General features: G+C 35.3%; 1 protein-coding gene across 1 annotated transcript in view; it reads left to right on the top strand.

The window, feature by feature from the left end:
* The window catches only part of grik4 (glutamate receptor, ionotropic, kainate 4), a 355,049-nt gene that overhangs the window by 237,044 nt on the left and 97,960 nt on the right, over positions 1 to 20,045 (top strand). The window contains exon 6 of the mRNA XM_059513707.1: positions 14,323 to 14,488. Within this exon, the coding sequence (XP_059369690.1) occupies positions 14,323 to 14,488 (166 nt within the window). The remainder of the gene's footprint in view (positions 1 to 14,322; positions 14,489 to 20,045) is intronic.

The following is a 20,045-nucleotide window of genomic DNA, read 5'->3' as shown; positions in this document are numbered from 1 at the left end:
ATATATTACTGTCATACAGGTAATGAATAATGCAGCTTGAAACAAGTTTACTGTGTGTACTCAACTGACTAAGCATCACTCCTTAATGTCTTCATAATTCATAATCAGTGGCAACTTGCCTTCCAAAGTGAGCAACGTGCATAAATATTCATAGTCACATCTTATAAATGACTGCTTAGGTCATAGATGAGGCCTTGTTTAATGAAAGTTTAAATGTTTACATCAGCTATAATACACCTCGATGAATATTTATAATGCTGACATTTTATTTGTTTTTCAGGCACTGTTATTTGTCTTTGCAGTAGGTCAGGGTTTGGTTAGCGCTGGGGATGTTGTTAGCTGCTTTGGGATGATGAAATGGGGGGGTCAGATGTTCTCTGTCCTCTGTCTATGAGTAAAGGTCATTGTGCTCCTGTTATTGTATTTAAAAAAATGGTTTGTCTGTCTCTAATGGACTAAAGGGAGGGGTCATTGTGTTTATAGAAGCAGGTGTGTGTGTGTGTGTGTGTGTGTGTGTGTGTGTGTGTGTGTGTGTGTGTGTGTGTGTGTGTGTGTGTGTGTGTGTGTGTGTGTGTGTGTGTGTGTGTGTGTGTGTGTGTGTGTGTGTGTGTGTGTGAGACAGAGAGAGTACAAAACAGAAAGGAGTTTGTAGTTTAGCAAGAGGCCTCTTTAATAAGGGATAATTTCATATTTGAGTGAAACCAGGCTTACCGGGTCTCTGTGACCGACACAGTACGATAAAGTATGGAATAAATATTTAACCTGCTGCAACAGTTTTGCATAGTTCTACAAGAAAACCCAAAATTTTTCTACATATCCTCCAACACCAGAAAATATATTTTAAATAAAACTAGGAGTATTAAGATTAAATTAGCAGTACTTTAATGCATGTATACTTTAAAAATAATTGTTATATATGTATTTGTTTATTTATTTATTTAAAGTTTGTGATGAAACTAATAGTTTGTAGAATGGCCATAATTCAGTTATTTTATTTTCACTCTATTACGGTAAAAAAAATACAGTAATACAATTATATTTTATTTAAAACAGCAAAAAATATTTTTTTTAATTGAATTTGAATTGAATTTGAAACAATTAATGAATTGTATTTAATTATTATTATTATTATTGACATTTTATTTATTATTTATTATTATATATCCATAGTTTATTATTATTATTAATTATTATTATTAATAACTAAATTCTAATTTTACAAAATAGATTTCATATTTTCTGTTAACAAAATAGAACTTGTTTCTTTTATTATAATGTACATTTGATTCAATATATATATATACATATTAGAGGCAGAATGTAAAACAGACGTGTTTTTGACAGGTTTTATGACATTCACCCATTTCTGTGTACAAATTTAATTTCCTTCCGTATGCATACAAATGCAGAACATATTAATTTCCCCTCAGTGTGTGCATTCATGCTTGTGTGTGTGGGTGTGTTCGTGCTGGTTAGATTGCAAGCATGTTTGTAATATGTGGGAGGTCTATATCATTCAGATTGTATCATTTCATATTTCTGTACACAGCTGTTCTGAGACTGACAGTTTGGTCTGAAGATAGAAGTGTGTACAAGATGAACGTCTAATCGTTTTTTGTTTGTTTGTTTGTTTGTTTGTTTGTTTTATCACGGGTGCTCAAGATGCTCCTGCACTCATGTAATGCAATGATGGAGTTTCCCATCTGGCCTAGAGAGAAAAGACAAATTTGTTGCGAGGGCCTGGAGTGTGGCTTTTGACTTCTCTCATTATTACTGATAAATGTACGTTCACAGCATACTGTCACTTTCCTTTCTCACACGACTTATTTTATACTGCAATTTTATACTACAAGAAGTGACAGCTCTTGTAAAAGTAAAAAAAAAACAGTCTATGTGATTTTGCATCTTGTAAGTCAAGTACAGGAACCTTTTTGGCAAAAAAGATTTGTTGTTAGAGTAGAATAAATATATGTATAGATAGTGAATTACATTGTTATTCAAGTCAGTCACTTGAGAAAAACATATACTTGTAGTACAAAAAAGGTGAGTGGAAAAAAGATTTTCCTCTAATTTCTCATAAATATGAATGGTGTGTTTCTAGTACAGAGGGTGACAGATGAGAAAGGCAAAAGCCTTTGAGAGCTTCAGGAGCCACTACAGAGCGGCACGGCTGTGCTTAAGGCTGAGGCCTTTGAACCTGAATGACACACAGGTTCAGAAGAGGACAAAGATATGGGAACTAGATGAGGGACAAAGGCCAGGCCTGAAATCCAAGAGCACAACAGACAGAACCTCCTGTGGAGCCTGAGACCTCTTCTGAATACATTCATACAGAAAATTTGTATTCATGTGTTGATATTCCAATCGTAGTTTTGCCCCTTAAGGGTACTCTGTGTCATGGCGGTGATGCTGATTTTCATTCATTATTATTTTTGTAGCATTTTTGTTCATTTTCATAAATAGATGTGTTTCATGCATTTGCTTTTGCATCTCTTGAATTTGAAATACAGTAGGGCTGGAATTGTGATGCCATGTTTAAACTTCAAGATAAACAAAGGTTTTGTATTTAGACAAATTAAAATCCAGAATGTTGTGTATGTGATGATGCATAAATGAATGTTTTTGTTTTTTGTTTTTTCAAAGTAAATGTTACATTCCTTAAAGGAATGATTAGTATTTTTTCCAAAATGAAATCAAAGGTTTTACTAGGTTATTATAGTTAACTAAAACTAAAACAAACAACAACAAAAAAGTAAAACATTGCTTAAAATTTATTTCAGCTGCAAAGGCAAAATTGATCATTTCTAACATTTCTAACATTAAAAGTAAACTGCAAATGGAAAATATAAAAATAAATGCTGATTCAAAATATTAATAAAATCTATAATAGTATCTCAGCAATACTAAAATAACACTAACATTGTGTTGTAACAATTTTTTTTATTTTTGCCAATTTATAAGAAATATTATGTTACTTAAAAGAATAATTTGTATTTTTACTCATTTAAATTAAACATTGTTATTTAACAAAATGTTTGTGTATTTTTTCCAATTTATAAAAACTATTATATTATTTAAAAGAATGTTTTGTATTTTTTGCAAATTCAATCAAATGTTGCTAACTAATGTTTTTGTAATCTTATCAGTTTAAAACAAATGCCATGTTGTCATGTTACATTACTTGCATAACAAAATGTTAATTTATTTGCCCAATTTTAAAACAACAAACATCATGTTACATTACGTTGTGTTAATTTAACTTTTCAATCAGATTGTTCAGCTGCTAATAGAATTTCTAATACATTTTGATAACACTTCAGTTTAGGGACCAGTTCTCACTATTAACTATTTGCTTGTTAGCATGCATATTACTAGCATACTGGCTGTCTATTAGTACTTATAAAGCACTTACCAATGCCTTATTCTGCATGACCATATTTAAGATATCTTAATCCTACCCCATACCTAAACTTAACAACTATTTTACTAACTATTAACAAACAGCCAGTTAGGAGTTAATTAAGCCAAAAGACAAAGTTAAATGTTTTTTGGCTAAAGTTTGACCAAAAGTTATATTAAAATTAGAATGATTAGCAAAATAGATGCATATTCACTTGTGGTTTCAGACTTTGGCCACCATTATTTAATCAAATTATGGTGAGCGGTCATCTCAGTCTCTCAGGTTATCACTGATTACATATTAAATTAGGATCACTCCACTTGATCAAGCATGAATAATGAAGTATAAGCAGCGGCCCACAACAGGGAGACACATAGGAGCGCCGGTGTGAGTTAAAGCCAGCAGACTCAACCTTGAAGCCCTGTATATTTGTAGCTAGGTGTCTTTTTTTGGCGTGCTATTTTGGGCCAGACTTTGTTCCAGGCTTGCCAGCGTATGAAAGTGGACCTAGCATGCTGCGTTTGATCCTGAATGCTGTAATTTTGCTAGCTATCAAAGCTTCAGCCCAGCAGGAGTCTTCATTTACAGCAGTCACTCTGCAAGAGCTGTTTTTTTGTCCGTCCGTCCATCCGTCCCTTCCCTCTCTCTGCTTCTCTTTATCCACATGCTCATACTGTATCTTCCCATACTTCTCATGCAGTGTTTTTGGAGAAGCGCCAGTGATGTGATTTGTGCCAGTAACTTGCCATTAACATGATTTGTGAAGTATATTGCAAGTTGCTTGAGTCAGTAAGCATCTGTCGAGGACGTAAATGCATGTAAATGGAAAAACAACCAAATCTGTCCTCACTTCTGGTTGGCATTGGTTCCTGGCAGATGATTCCAACAGAATGGGGTGAGAGGTCAGTCGTGGTGATTAAACAATGAAAACTTTACTGGACCGTATAAAGTGGCGAGGCTCTTAATGGCAGAACACTTCAGATCTCATTGGCTTAAATGATGTATAACTACAGCGTGGCTGATCCCTCAGCGTTAAGCGCTAATGTTTTGCTCTATGGACAGATGAGCACTGACGGGTGAACAGGCGATATCTTTGACAGAGCACTCCAGATTTGCTGTCAAATACTCTACTTTCCATCAAAATGGCTCTTATTCTTGTGGCTGCGCTTGCATCTGAGTCTTATGGGCTCTATGCCTCTTATGCTTTAATATCCAAAGTAATTTGATTCAGTTATTATATGCTGATTTTGATGCAGTGGTCAAGTAAAAATAGTGAAAGCAAATAAAATCTAACAAAATAAGATAACTTATTGAAACAAAGTGGCACTATAAACAGGGACAAGTGTGCACCGATATAATAATTTCACAGAAGTAGAGAGGGAAATTGATTTGCCGGTCATTGTGCACAACCTGAGGACTTGAATTATGGCAAAAATGAATGTTGTAAACAAGATTTAAGTCTCTGGCATTTTTATTTAGTTTAATTAATGTCAAGTGTGGTTCCTACGCAGATGTTTGTGTGCATAAATCGCATAAGATGTGATCGTTACAACGTAATTATCAAGCCCATGGGTCACTTAACAGTTAAGTAGACTTTCAGTATAACCAAATAATGTTTATTTTCATATTAAAAATGGAAATGTATGACAATTTACAATTTCAATTAGATTTAGGTTTTTAGAAGTTATGAAGTAATGCCATTTAAATATGCAATTCTATATTTTTATATGAATACACATGAGTATGTTTGGGAAAAGATGGTCATTTATGCTATATTGATACTTATCACATATATTTACATACATTCCACATATTACTGTATTTCATAGTTCTTGAAATGCCTACTCTTTTTAATCTTCTTTAAATAATTTTCCCTGCTTAGTGTGTAGGGAGTAGTGCACTCTGCACAGGGGCCTTGTGAATCGAAACACAATTAACTATACTAGTTAACATGAACTACCAATGAACAATTTATCAGCATTTATTAATCAAAAAGAAATAGTTTGTCCAAAAAAATAGTTTTGTTCTGTTTAACACACACACACACACACACACACACAAAAGAATATATTTTTGCCACTGTTGGTAACCAAACAGTTGATGGTAGGTTTTAATTTCCACAGTATGGAGAAAAAAAAATACTTTAAAAAACAATGGCTTCCAGCATCTGTTTGTTTACTAACATTCTTCAAAATATATTTGTGTGTGTGTGTGTGTGTGTGTGTGTGTGTGTGTGTGTGTGTGTGTGTGTGTGTGTGTGTGTGTGTGTGTGTGTGTGTGTGTGCGTGCGTGCGTGCGTGTGTGTTCAACAGAAGAAATTAACTTGGAACAAGCGTAGAGTGAATGAATTATGACAAATTTCATTTGGGGGCAAGAAATCTCTATAATATAATGTATTTTGTAACTTTTTTTCAAAGTGATTTTGGTGAACATGAACAAAAAATGCACAACTGTATTTTTATTAACTATCATTAACAAGGGTTAATAAATGCTATAAAATACTGTATATTGCTCATAGTTCATATTAACTAATGTATTAATGTCTTTATTGTAAAGTGTTACTAATGAACAGCCAGTATGTTAAAAATAACTGAAAGTTTTAGTTAGGTATTTTTATGCAGTGCAATGACATTTAGACATTATATACTATATATATATATTATATTACTATATATATATATATTTGTCATTTAAACTGGGGAAAATAACAACATCCACAAATTGCATTGAGAAATGTAACTATTTAACATTGTTGATTATCTCTAGTTTTGTCTTTTTTTGAGTTGCTCTTCTTTACTCGGTGTGGACATTATGACACCCCCAGCTCATAACCAGCTGTGGAAACACACAAGAAGGTTCCAGATTGACTCCAGCAACATGTCGGTGGCAAAGGGCTAAAAAGTCCCTCCGGTACTGTCAAGAAGGGGGAGGACGTGACATTTCCAGAAGAGAGGGCCTTGTTGTGAAAGTGGATGATTGTGTCACGGTATGCTCGTACCGCTCTGCTTTCGTCGTGCAAACGAAACACAGGTGCTGCGTCCTCATCTGCCTGATGATAATTAGAGTAGCACAGCTGTCGGCGGCACCTCTGCTCACCTCTCTTTTGCTGTGCAATTGATCTGTCACGCCGAGGGAAACTGAATTTACAACTGAATTTACACCAACGAGAATGAGTTCTCTTTATTCATTACTAAATGGATGTGTGTAGTGGTGCTCTGCCACTCAAGACCCCTCTTGGCTTGTGAGGGCCCTTTCAAATTCAATTCATCCTTTTGTTTCTAATATGATGGATGTGCAAAAGACACTGGACCAGTTTTCTATTGTCTCTTTGTTCTCTGGTCATCCATGGTGCAGTGCTGTCTTTTTGTGGAGGTGTGAATGGATCAGGCTTTTACGCCCCAGCTGAGCCCATCGGCAGTGCAGATTGAAATTATTCATGGGCTTCATCAACTTTGCAAACAAATCCCTGAGCAGGCATGAACACACTCTTAACGAGTCATGCTTTTTGTTGTGTGTTATTACAGCACATATCCCTGCTAAATATTTAAGTTTTAACAATGTGCTCAGGCACGTGCACACATAGACATGAAAGGGGGCTTGAGCACCTGCCCTTTTTATTCCTGGAGAGAAAGTGCCCTTTTTTCTGGGATGCTTTTTTTTTATTTTTGAAAAATAATATATATTTCTGTTTGCACACAGCTTCCCTGTCAAACAAATATATTTATTGAAATATAGTATCTAAATATCAGGTCAGGAGTTCTGAAGCGCTCCCTCTCCCTCTCCCCCAATTGTTAAACCCGATTGTATTGCTTCCGCTAAAGAAAATAGTGCGCTCCGTCTCTACGTTTAGAATCCTATGGTTAGCAACGGCCTGTTATACTCCGCACAGCGGTCTGTTGGTTATAACAGACCGCATTCTACATTGGAATTCAACCAAGCCATGTAATAAAATAACATATCACCAGGTGATATGCTTTAGTTATTTTGTTTATCCTATTTACCTGCATTTCCCTGTCAATTAGATGCAAATGTGCGCATTTTAACTAGTTGACGCCTAATTTGCATACCGAACATCCCCAGTTATTGACTTACATCAAGAGTCTTTCCCCCTGAAATTTAGAAATCTAAATTGGTGAATTTAGAAGAAATCTACAGATGCAAACAGATGGAGGATACACTAAAAAATGTAGTAAATCTGAGTAACTGCATCTGGTACATTAATAAATAAAACTGAGTAGAAATAAGTTAACATTAAACTTTAAAAATAACAATATTTATAAATTAACTATTTAAGTAATTTAACTTTTTTTATTTCCTCGAAACCTTTATAAAATAGTATTCCATACCACCACAAATACATACATGACATTGGCTTTTATTGAATTTTTACTCAATTATTTTGGTAAGTTTAATTTTAAAGTGTTATGTATTCTGATAACACCAAAATAATTAAAACGATGTAGTGCCTTATGCAAAAATAAACAAATTATTAGTAAAACACGCCCCTCTGTTTGATGCAGTTATTTAGGTTATTTGAAGAGTTCAGATGAAAAATCCTCTAAGTGCCATCTGAAATTTCCTTCAATAATGATCATTTTTTATCAAGCTTGTATGTTTATGTTCACTTATTTCACATTACTGGCAATGAAAATTACCTATTAATTGTCATTTAAGTTAAATTACTGAACTTAAATACGAGCTTGAAAAAAAAAGCTCATTAGAAAATTTCAGATGGCACTTAGAGGCTTTTGCATCTGAACTCATATATACTTGAAACTAGTGGCATAGAAAATGTTTTCAAAACATGCACATTGTGGAATGGTTTCCTTTGCTGCTCTATAAACCTAGGGAATACTAAGGAGACCATGGTTTCTGTGAACTGATTTTTTTGTTGACATCTTTTGAAAATGAAACAATTGCGTGAGTTTGAGGAACATAAAAAAATTATTATTTTTTTTTTAAAAGGAAGTCCGAGTTGCGTTAATATATATATATATACTTTTTTGTAAAAAAAAAAAAAACCTAATTATGTGAAGTGCCCTTTATTTCACTTGAGCCCCTGCCCCTCAAAATGTCTGTGCACGTCCCTGAATGTGCTCTAATTTCTGGAAGCCTGTTTCTGCCACTAAAAAAAGTAAAAAGTTACTGTAATTGTGACTACTCACAATTGCAATATACGTATTTCAGCATTCCGACTTTTGCATTGCAATTCTGATTGTCCTCTCTCTCAATTGCAAATTTCTTTCTCTTGTAATTGTTTTTTATGCTTTAATTGACCCTTTACAAAGAGCTTGATTGACTGGGGATCTGACTAGTCATAAAGCCAGATCTTCCATTTTGTCCAACAAACAAATCAGACAGGTAGATTGACTTCGGTGGACTTACAATTGAAAAATTTTGTTTATTGATATCTTTCTGCAGTTAAAATAAAATACCTTCTGATGTTCATTCATGTTTTTTTCACGCTTTAAGAAAATATGAATAGACGATCGGTTCATGTGCTGCTTGAACTAAGGCAATACAGTAATTTGTCACAACACATCAAAGAGCCACAAAATGGTATTTCTTTTTTTTAAAGTTTGAACAGAAGTTTTTGAACATTTGAAAGCTTGTTGCCCATAGTAACAGTAACTAAGAGGGGCGGGTCTTTGTAAAGGCTCAGTTGGCACTTTGTTTAGTTCAGTTGCAACTTTTTCTAATAATTGTGACTTTAGAACTCAAATTTCAATTTTATTTCTCATTATTGTGACTTTCTCATTACTGTGGTTTTATAACTCACAATCTATTATGACTTTATTACTTACAGTTACAGCTATTTCATATTATCAGCTTTCTTACAATTAGTTTTATTTTTTTGGAGGGAACTGGCTTCCATAACTACCCTTGAGCATCAGTGGATTGATTTGTTGTTTTACATGGAGTGCTGAACAGTTGTCCACAATGACTGAATGCATGAGCAGAGACCAAGGGATGGACACACCTGCAGATTCCGTCTGTTAGGTGGCATTTGAAATTCACCAAAGATGACTTGTCCAATTTACCTCCATTCACCATGGCTTCACCTTTCCACCTGCAACACAGCCCACAGCTTTAAAACGTTAGAGTCTTTTACAGGATTTCAATGTTCTTCAGAACCAGCAGTCATGCTTGCAAAACAGTCATCGTAGAAAGTGTTTTTTTTTTCTTTTTTCTTTTTTTTTTTGAGCAGGCTGATAATTGAGATTGTAGTCAATGCTCAGCCTTTTTTCAAGGCCTTGGTGGCCTTTTCTTCTCTTTGCTCCAACCACCAGGGACTCTCAGCGCTCACATAGCCTCCAAAACATGATTACTCCACTTAGTGCTTGAATGTGTGTGTTTTTCCCCAAGCAGCTGACTTCCCATGGTCCACTGCACCACATTAGAGAGGTGTGCGATGTCACGATCATTCACAATACCCTTCCAGCCACTCTGCCATCCACATATGGCTGATCTCCATGTCTTTGAGTAATGGCACTGCTTTCTTCTTGCATCCGCCCCCACCAACCTGTGAGGCAACCTAGCATGGCTTTGTTACTCGCTGCCATTCTTGAGAGTGACAACGAACAAATACGGCTGACTTTACAGTACAACACTATGTCCAGCTGTATCATTTGACACTGTGGCCCTAGTAAAAGTTCTGTGATCTTTTATTAAACATGATTTTTTTTCCTCTGGCACATTAGAGAACAGATGTAAGATCTCATTATACTTTACCTTGCCATATGGCATGCAATCCCCCAAGGTTCCCTCCTGAGACCGTCCACCCTTATGGATGTGTTTTTGTTCAGGTAGAAAGCTGGACAACCATATGCAGTAAAACCAGGTCTTACTTTAATACAAAATGGTAAAAAAAGGTCAAGGTGGGAGTTTTACACTGCAGAGTTTTTTTTTCAGCACAGCATCACAGCAATCTGCGCAATTTCATGGTTAAGTGAGAAAACCATACGTCTGCCAAAAGACATTACAAATGGCGCCATGTATTTCCCTATGAGGTTTAAAATGGTTATTTAAATGAGCCAAGGGACATTTCAAGCAATGCTCATGATGTCGCAACAGCTTTTGTTATTCAGAGTTGCGTATTTTAGTCTGGCAGTTTTACAGAAATGTCCTTTCCTTATTGCAGTTTAAAACCCTATTAAGATGACTTTGCAAAAATGATTGTGTACTTAAAAAAAAAAAACATTTTGGCAATGCACATATAGATAAAGACTAACAAAGAGCTCAATTTGCTCAAAGAGTGTTTGCAAGCATAGCAATTCAATCAACTGATTTGTTGAAACAGTTATAATATAATTCACAAGATAATTTATTGCAAAACCATCCAATTGTACTGTTCTACATTAGAAATGTCCAAAATGCAGCATCTGTTAAGTGCCTCAATATTCATTTGTACCAGGTCAGCATGTTCCCGCTGGTTTAAATTAAATGTTCAGCACATGTACTTATACTGCAGTGTTGCGTGGCTGTTTGCCTGACTTCAGTGAGCTGCTTTTGGCCTGCACCAGGCCCCTCATTAAAAGCCTGTCAGCAGTGCGTCTGTAGGCCTGACAGCCACTCTGTCAACCCGCAGGAGCAGACAGCACATGGACAGACAGATATTAGCCTCATACACAACTCTCCCTCTGGCTCACAATTCCAATGTTGCAGCCCAGATTGGCTCCACCAGGCCAAAGAGTTTCTATTTACGCCCTGAGAATGATGATGATGCATATGCAGTGTGCTGTAACCACAAGAAAAATGGCTTTCAAACCACTTTCAGTGTTATGCTCCATTTCCTGTTCATACACCATGGATAGTTACTATGTATGTTTGAGCAAGCAATGAGACATTAGATTCTGACATCTGTCCGAATGCGAGTCTTTTTAAGAAATAGATCACACAAAAATGAAAATACTGTCATTATTTACCGTCATGTTGTTCAAAACCTGTATGCAGAGGCATCCTGCCCAGTCAAAGTGAGGGGGCACGTGATTTTTGAGCCAAGTTCATTTTGAATATAGCTTCCAAAAGACAAAAAATAGCCGATTAATATTTTCTATATTTAATACAATCACACAGAACTTTCAGTGCATCATTTCAGCTGCTAAATTCAAATCTGCATTCGACCCAAATCTGACCCAGAGACAGACACGTTTTTACAGCACTGCACATTATAACCTATCACACATGATGCTGTTGAGCTTATGAATACAATGACCAATCAGAGCTGTTCAGATGAGTCATCGCTATAATGGCGGTGTTTTCTTTGCTCGCTTACTGACTGAATACCGCTTTATGGTGAATTCTCTCGTCAGAAACAATAAAGTGCAAATGTGTGTACAAATCTGTAAGATATTAATTTCATAGTGTAAACAGCTTCAGTGATTTTAATGGGAGTTTTTAAGAGAGCTTGAACTAGACTGTCAGTGAAAATGTTCTTTGATAATGTAAATGTTATTTGCTCTCTTTCACACAAACACACACACACACACAACTCGTGCCCCCTCGGAAATAATGAGAGCAGGATGCCCCTACCTGTATGAAAATGGGAAATGGGGGATTTTTCCTGCAGTTATCATGAACAGGAACTATTGCTTTTTAAAGATGTATAAAACATGACACAATAAAAGTGGTCTATATTGCACATATGAATTGTGCACTATATATTCCACATCATAAGATAGCTCTGGGTTATGAGCATACTGAAATTTAAAAGGGATTATTCACCCAAAAATTGAAAATTGTCATGCATTGCTCACCCTTTGTTGTTTCAAACACATAAGATTTTAGTTCGTTTTCAATAGAGAAATGAACATATATTTAGTGAAACCTGAAAGATTTCTGTTCCTTCAGTGAATTGTTTTACACTAAAACATTGAAATGGTCATAAGGTTTGTTCTTGCTCATTAAGCAAGCATGTTTGAGTTTTCTTTTAGCATATTTAATGTACTCTGTGTACATGCATTGATCAGTGTTTATATTTGCATAAAAGCATACATTATATCTGTTCTTAATGAAAAGCGTTCATATCTCTTCAGATAACTTTTACAGTCTCTTTATTAATTTCTTGACGTCTGGTGTCATTGGCTTTCATTAATTACTCACTCTCATCATTCCAAACCCATAAGACCTTTGTTCATCTTAAGAACACAAAGTAAAAATTTTTTTTATGAAATCCAAGAGCTTTCTGACCCTGCAAGCAATGCTTGCAATGCATCTGACACATTCAAGGCCCAGAAAGGTACAGTAGTGATAGTCCATGTACATCAGTGGTTCATTCTTAATTTTATGAAGCTACAAGAATACTTTTGTGTGCAAAGAAAACAAAAATATTGGCATTATGCATCTTGATTATTTTTGTTTTCTTTATGCACAAAAAGTGCTCTCGAACGAATGTCTTATGGGTTTGTAATAACATGAGGGCGAGTAATGACTGACAGAATTTTCTTTTTTTGGTGAACTATCCCTTAAAAACAAGTGGCCAGTACAATCTTCAGGATTTCAAAATGTTATTTTTTGTCTCTGAAGTTGATATTCCATCACTCAAGCTAATATTAAATACTTATTTACAATGCTTTTCTATACATGTCCAATAATCATGACTGGTTCATCAAAGTAAACCCACCTAACCTCCACTTTTTTTCTTACCTCCCACTCTTGACTATTAAGACCCTTGACCCTTGACATAACATCTTAATGTCTGCTGGAGTCAGTCCACATCTGTTCTGTATAAAATGGCAGCTCATTAAACCTCTGTGAGGTTCATTTCACTGCCCAGCATTGTTACCAAGGAGCTCCACTTGAAGCTCCATTTGAACCATTAATTAGTTCAAATCTCATGCTGGAAAATCTAAGAAAATCTAAAGGCACTTTTTTTTTGTTCATATAAGTGATGTTTGTCTTCCCTCGCTGAGCTGTATGTGTCACTCTGTTGAATTACCTCTGAATAACAAGAGCTTATGCACACAGGAGGAAGTCCAACTGTAGCTGCTATTTACAAGTTAGCACAGGGGCTTTGGACAGATGGGATGTTGTCTGCAAGCCGGCGTGGGGAATAGAGAGAAGCATCTTCTCTGAGAAATAGAAAGAAAGATTCTAGGAAGGTAGGAGGCAGCAAGCCCATTACCGGCCTCTCTTCGAACTCTCCATCTCCAAGAATCCCAGTTGTCCCCCGAGTGCCGGAGAGCCCATGCGCACCATCCATCCACACTGGCTGGGACTCCATTACGCCCTGATGGAAAGCGATGGAAAACCAATTGGGGATACAGGGCCTTGCAAGTACAATGCATGGTCACACTCCCCATTGCAGACAGGCAATCTGCTGTGATGAAGAGGCCCTTTACACATCCAGCCTGCGTCCTCTAGGATCCCCTTCAAGCCCCAATGAGCCAGCACCCACTTTTCCCAAACCCAGCACACCCGCACATCAGCACACATCAAATTAGAGAGCAGTCAATGCTGAGGTCTCTATTGATAGCAAGATGTTTTGCGTTGTGTGCTATCTCTGTTCAAAGACTGTTCGAAAATGTCGAAGGTCACTGCACATGACCTCTGTCTGAATAAACATCTAACTTGGCCTTCACACAAAAAGAAAATCTGCCTCAGTCATCGCTGAGGTTAAAAAAATTGTTTTTATTTCATCTAATGCTGATGAGTTTTTATTGTTAATTTAAATGCCTTCAGAGAGGACCTTTTGAAATTATTCAAGTTAGTGTTTATTAGTTTTAGGCGTAAAAATGGATCTAATTAGTCTGATGAGAATGCAGTGATTCTGTTGCACAGCAACTCTTGAGACATGCATCACAGTGCAGTAAACAAAACACCCTCCTGCAGTGTTCTTTCATTCAGTTTACCTGCGGTAACAGCCTAACAAGAGGGGTCCTGCAGGGCTCAATTTCTCTGTCCTGTTCTGTGTCCCTGTGCAGGTGCCGTACGTGAAGGTGGCTCCAGAGGACATACTGAAGGTGCAGTTTCCTCGCTTTACCACGCTGGACCTCAGGCCCACTAATACAGACATCAGCATGGCTGTCGCTGGACTGCTAACGTTCTTCAACAGCAGCACATCGTGTCTCATATGTGCTCAGGCCGATTGTGAGTATTGTGTGTGTGTGTGTGTGTGTGTGTGTGTGTGTATGCTCTTGTTTTTGTGACATATCAGGACACAACTCTGTATAATGACATGGGTATGACACAGGTATTACAAGGAGAGGGTGACTTATGAGGACATAACCCATGTCCCCATTTTTCAAAACGCTTATAAATCATACAGAATGAGTTTTTTTGAGAAAGTAAAAATGCACAAAGTTTCCTGTGAGGGTTAGGGTTAGGTGTACAGTTGGTGATGGCCGATAGAATATACAGTTTGTACAGTATAAAAACCATTACACCTATGGGATGTCCCCACTTTTCACAAAAACAAACGTGTGTGTGTGTACATATATATATATATATGTATATATATATATATTAATGGCAATAGTAAACCCCAGAGAGTAGCTATGCCTTTTAATTTATGCCTCAAAAAATATATTTTAAAATCTTTTATTTATTTTTCCTTAAGTTCCTAAATTATGTTCCCTAAATTTTCAATTACATTTCTTTCTGGATCCTTTGAAGTTTAATACAAATTTGTCAATAAATTTATCATTAAATGTTGTCTGATGAAATTTGAAACAATATAATCAATCTTTTAAAATTTTATCAAATGAAAAAGTTACAGTCAATTTACAACAAAGCATTGCATTATTGTTATTGTTGTTGTTATCGTTAAACTTAATTATCCTTTCTGCTTGTCACAGAGCATAAATTTGTCTTTGACACTGGTGAAACATCCACATTAATACCTAATGAACACATCACATATTAACAGCATATAAAATACATAAAATTATGCAAGTTTAGGCTACTGACTCAACCCCAAACATTCCTTACACATTACAAATCATCATCCACCGTAATATATATATATATATATATATAGTCGCATCAGTCCAAAAATACGTCGTGATGAGGGAAAAAACATATATAAGTCGCATTGGACTGTAAGTTGCATTTATTTAGAACCAAGAACCAAGAGAAAAAATTATCTATATATAAAACATTGTACTACATTATTACTTGTCAAATAAAATGCAGCACAACAGAGGTGTATAAATTAAAACATGATTGTAAATAAGTCTTAGTTGTATATTCCTTAAAAATAATAATAGTAATATATTTCTGTACATTTCTTCATGTTAGACTAAAATTTTATTTTGACCTGTTGTCATGAAGACATTTGAGTTTCAGTGCATATTTGATGGTAGCTTTTCTCAAAAGAAACAGGGTAAAGCTCATGAAGCGACTCTCAGAGCAGCTCTGTAGATGAAATAAATTTGGACTATCATCATATCTTCAGGTGTTGAAAACCCAAGCCATTCATTTACACAGAGAAACTTGTTAGCGACATGCACTGTTATGTTTCTGCTATGCAATCGACTGACAAAATGATCCATATTGAGTAAAAATGTCCAAAGCGTATCACTGTTATCAAACAAAAATGTTATTGGTATTGTTTATCACTCAGCCTTTAATAGAGCTCTTTATATATAAAAGATGTGAGGGACATCAACGATTCTGAAATAAACAACTTAATAAATATATTTTCTATTACTCTTTCTCGCCCACCATGGTTGGTGACCCCAGCATTAGAGGCAATAATAATAAAAAAAACATGTGCAATAATAACATTTTCTGCTGAACTCTTTCTTAATTGGCACATATAGAATTGCCTGCATCTGTTAAGCAGCAGATGTTCTCTCATATAGATTGTTCCATTTGCTTTCTGACATATGCGTTCTCTACAAAGATGACAGTGTTTCATAGTGGCACATGCACTTTCTGCACTCTGTATGCTTTTGTGCACGTTCACATGCTCCATTACCTTCTGCCGATTATTTAGTAATAAAAAAACTGCTTATTAAATCTCACATATCCACATGGTTTTGATGATGACGTTGATTTCATTTCATGCTGTTTGACTGTACTGCGTTGTTGGATTATTTCAGATGTGTTGTTCGTTCTGACTCTTGTTCATCTGTGCCCTTTAGGCATTCATCATTTGTGCTGTCCCATTTATTCACCATCAAACTGCCGTTAATGTCAGCGCATGCTGCTGAAACCGAGATGTCCATGGAAATGAATGTCGGATCGCTGTAGTCAAAGAAAAGGCAGCTGACGGATGACCCTATGCAAAGTCTCCTTATTAGACACACATTGAGTTCAGCTTGGCGGAGGATTAAAGTTTAGTATTCTGACTTCACATCTCGGTGCGAGGATGCCACAAATTACCCAGAGAAACCAAACAAAGTCACATTGCCCCTTCAGACAGTGGCTACCTTTCTCCATAATCAGCTTAAGGCCTTCAAGTGGAACAGCTATAATTCCCACTAAGACGTCAGAGAGGGGTGTAGAGAGATGGCAAAAACTACCAGTACAGACGTGAGAACAGGGTCAGGACTGAACCAAACCAATACGAAGATTCATATTGAAAAAAATGACCTGATTTTTTGTGTGCCAAATTCAGGATTTAAGTATTTAATACCTTTCATGAGTTGGTTTTTGATTTAATGGCTACACCTAAAGGATGCTGACTTGGATAGATTTCTTTTTATGCTTTTGAAACATTTTTTTTTTACAAAAAATACAGTGAAATAGTAATATTGTGAAATATTATTACAATTTCAAATCACTATTTTCTATTTAAATATATTTTAAAATCTAATTTATTCATGTGATGGCAAAGCTGAATTTTCAGCATCATTATTCCAGTCTTCATACATGATCCTTCAGAAATCATTCTAATATGCTGATCTGGTGTTCAAAAACATTTCTTATTATAATCAGTTGAAAACAGTTGTGCTTCTAAACATATTTGTGGAAACCATAATACTTGTCTCCAGATTTTTTTTTTTGATGAAAGACCAAAGAAAAGCATTTATTTGATAAATAATAAAAATCTTTTGTAATCTTTTAATTCTATTTGAATTGAAATTCAGCATCCTGTTTAGGAATTTAATTATAATTTAAAAGCTCTGAATGATGCTGGTGCTCAGATGAACAGACTCTCGAGAGACTGACTGTGGGGGATTGGTTTGCCATTGTGATTATATCTACAATAGCAATATCTGAGGTTCATTTCAGTTCTGAGTCCTTAAAAGAACTCAGTGTTTTGCACATTGTACCATAGAAAGCTGAAACTTGGAAAGTTTGTCTTGTGGTACACTCTAAAGTTAACCATTTCACGTTCATGCCAACACTGTTACTCAAATGTTTTTCTCTTTGTACCTCTAGAGTAAAAGGCCAACTTTCTACACAGAGATGAGTCGGAAACAGGAAAAACAAAATAATCATGTTTTTCAGCTAATAATGAGTGCATGCGCTCCCTGAAGAATTCTGTAGGAAAATAAAGGAGATTCACAGCAGCGACAGACCAAACTTAAAATGAATTGTGACAGAAAACTTCTACAAAACTATACCAAGGTGCTTTTGACTCTCATAAAAATTCCCTTAGAGCAATACTAAACTAAGCAAGATTCAAAAATAACCTATATTAACTTGTGCTGTTATTTCTTTCTAAATAATATTTCATTTCTGTCAATCAGTGCATGTACTATATATGTGAGCAAGATGTCACAATTTCACTTTTTTGTGAGTAGAAGTTATATTTGCATTTATGTGCTTGATATAAACCCCTTTTTCCTCAGGGAACTTGTGTAAATGTACTAAGGAAACTGTATTGAGAAAGTTATATACAGCACAAGGTTTCTTAATCTTTAAAACAATTTATAACCAATAGCCTTTTCAAGATTTATGACTTAAAGCCCATTCACACCAAGGACAGCTGTAATGATAACGTTAATGATAACAACTGTGTATTATTGTTCGGTCAAATAGATTTTGATTGGTAGTCAATGTTTTATTATTTCATTATAAAAATTTATTTTATGCATTTAGCAGATGCTTTTATCCAAAGCGACTTACATTGCATTCAGGCTAACAATTTTCTCCTATCATGTGTTCCCCGGGATTCAAACCCCCAACCTTGCCCTTATCAACACAATGCTCTACCACTTAAGCTACAGGAACACTGTAGCTAATATATTATAACACACATATATATATATATATATATATATATATATATATATATATATATATATATATATATATATATATATATATATATATATATAATAACACAATAATATATTATGATATATGATATATAATAACAATATATTATAATATATTATAACACTATAATATATTATAACATTATAACATACTACTATATTATAACACAACATAATGTAAAAAAAAACTGTAATCTTTTAATAATCATTCTAATTCTTTGAAAATAGCAACATTGATACCTGTGGAAACATTTTTTTTTTTTTTTTATATAGATGTTAAACAATAAAAACATTGACTGCCAATCAGAATCCATCAGTCTTTACAGCAATTGAGTATTTAAAGCTGCAGATAATATAACATAAGCACACACTTATAATGATATATTGATGGCAGTATGCACAGGCCTTCAGAATGAATTTAAAAAACTTTATGGTTATTGTTGTAGATATCCTTGGTGGAAATGGGCATTTAATTGACATTTTTTTATTACAATATGACTTTCCCAATACAATTTCCCTTTGTATAGTACACGAGAAATCTTAAAGATCCCTGTTCCCATATACAGTAAATCAATCTCAAGAAATCAGTATGCAAAATACTGTAAACTAATTACCAAAAAACATTTGCAAAGGTGAGAAATAACTGATATGGTAGAGCAGCAGCTGTCAGTAATGCTGGTAAAATGAATTTTTTTTATGTCAATAAAAGACATTTACCACCATTACAAATGTTTTCCCAAACAGCTGTTAGAGGACGCTATTGTTGATGTGTTTGTAGACCTGGAACAAATATGTACGCACCATTGGCTAGCTGCTCCACGCAGTGGCATGTCTAGGGCCCATTGTGGGTAATAGTCACTTCTGCCTTGGCTGACAAACATTACGAGGTTGCAAAGAGGGTGTGCGATTGCGATCCGAAGGCTTGAGAGGAAATGCCCTTCAATACATTTCTATATGAAGCGGATGATGACTCCCTGTGCTGCCAGCGTAATAACCCTGTTCACCTGCGCCTCTGTGTTTGCTTGTCGTCTTCCGTTACTGTTTCATTTTCTCTCACGCTTAGTCTCACGGGATGTGCAGCTCTCATTAATCACTTAGCACGCTGACAGCTTAATAGAGCATGGCCCACTCATGAATACTTCACAGAGCTGGCTTGCTGAGATGACACCGTACAAGGACAGTTATTCATTCGGTTAGCCTATACAGCAAAAGGCCATTGAACATATGAGTTTATTTATTTTATATAAAATACGTATTTTAATTTTGATATGTCTAGCATGATATGTCTGTTTTAATTCGCTTTCTGTGCATAGTTTGATTATATAATCCTCTTTCTTTAAATTTTCTTTAAAACTTTTTTAATTAAACTGATGAAATGTATACAGTAGCTTGAATGCAATGTCAGTCTGTCAGATGGAAAAATAATTTGCTATTATTGGGGCCTTTGGCATTAATTTGACAGGATAGTGGAGAAG

This window comes from Carassius carassius, chromosome 28, assembly GCF_963082965.1.
Source record: "Carassius carassius chromosome 28, fCarCar2.1, whole genome shotgun sequence".
NCBI lineage: Eukaryota > Metazoa > Chordata > Actinopteri > Cypriniformes > Cyprinidae > Carassius > Carassius carassius.
Note: the sequence above shows the minus strand (reverse complement) of the source record. Positions and strands in the feature narration are given on the sequence as shown.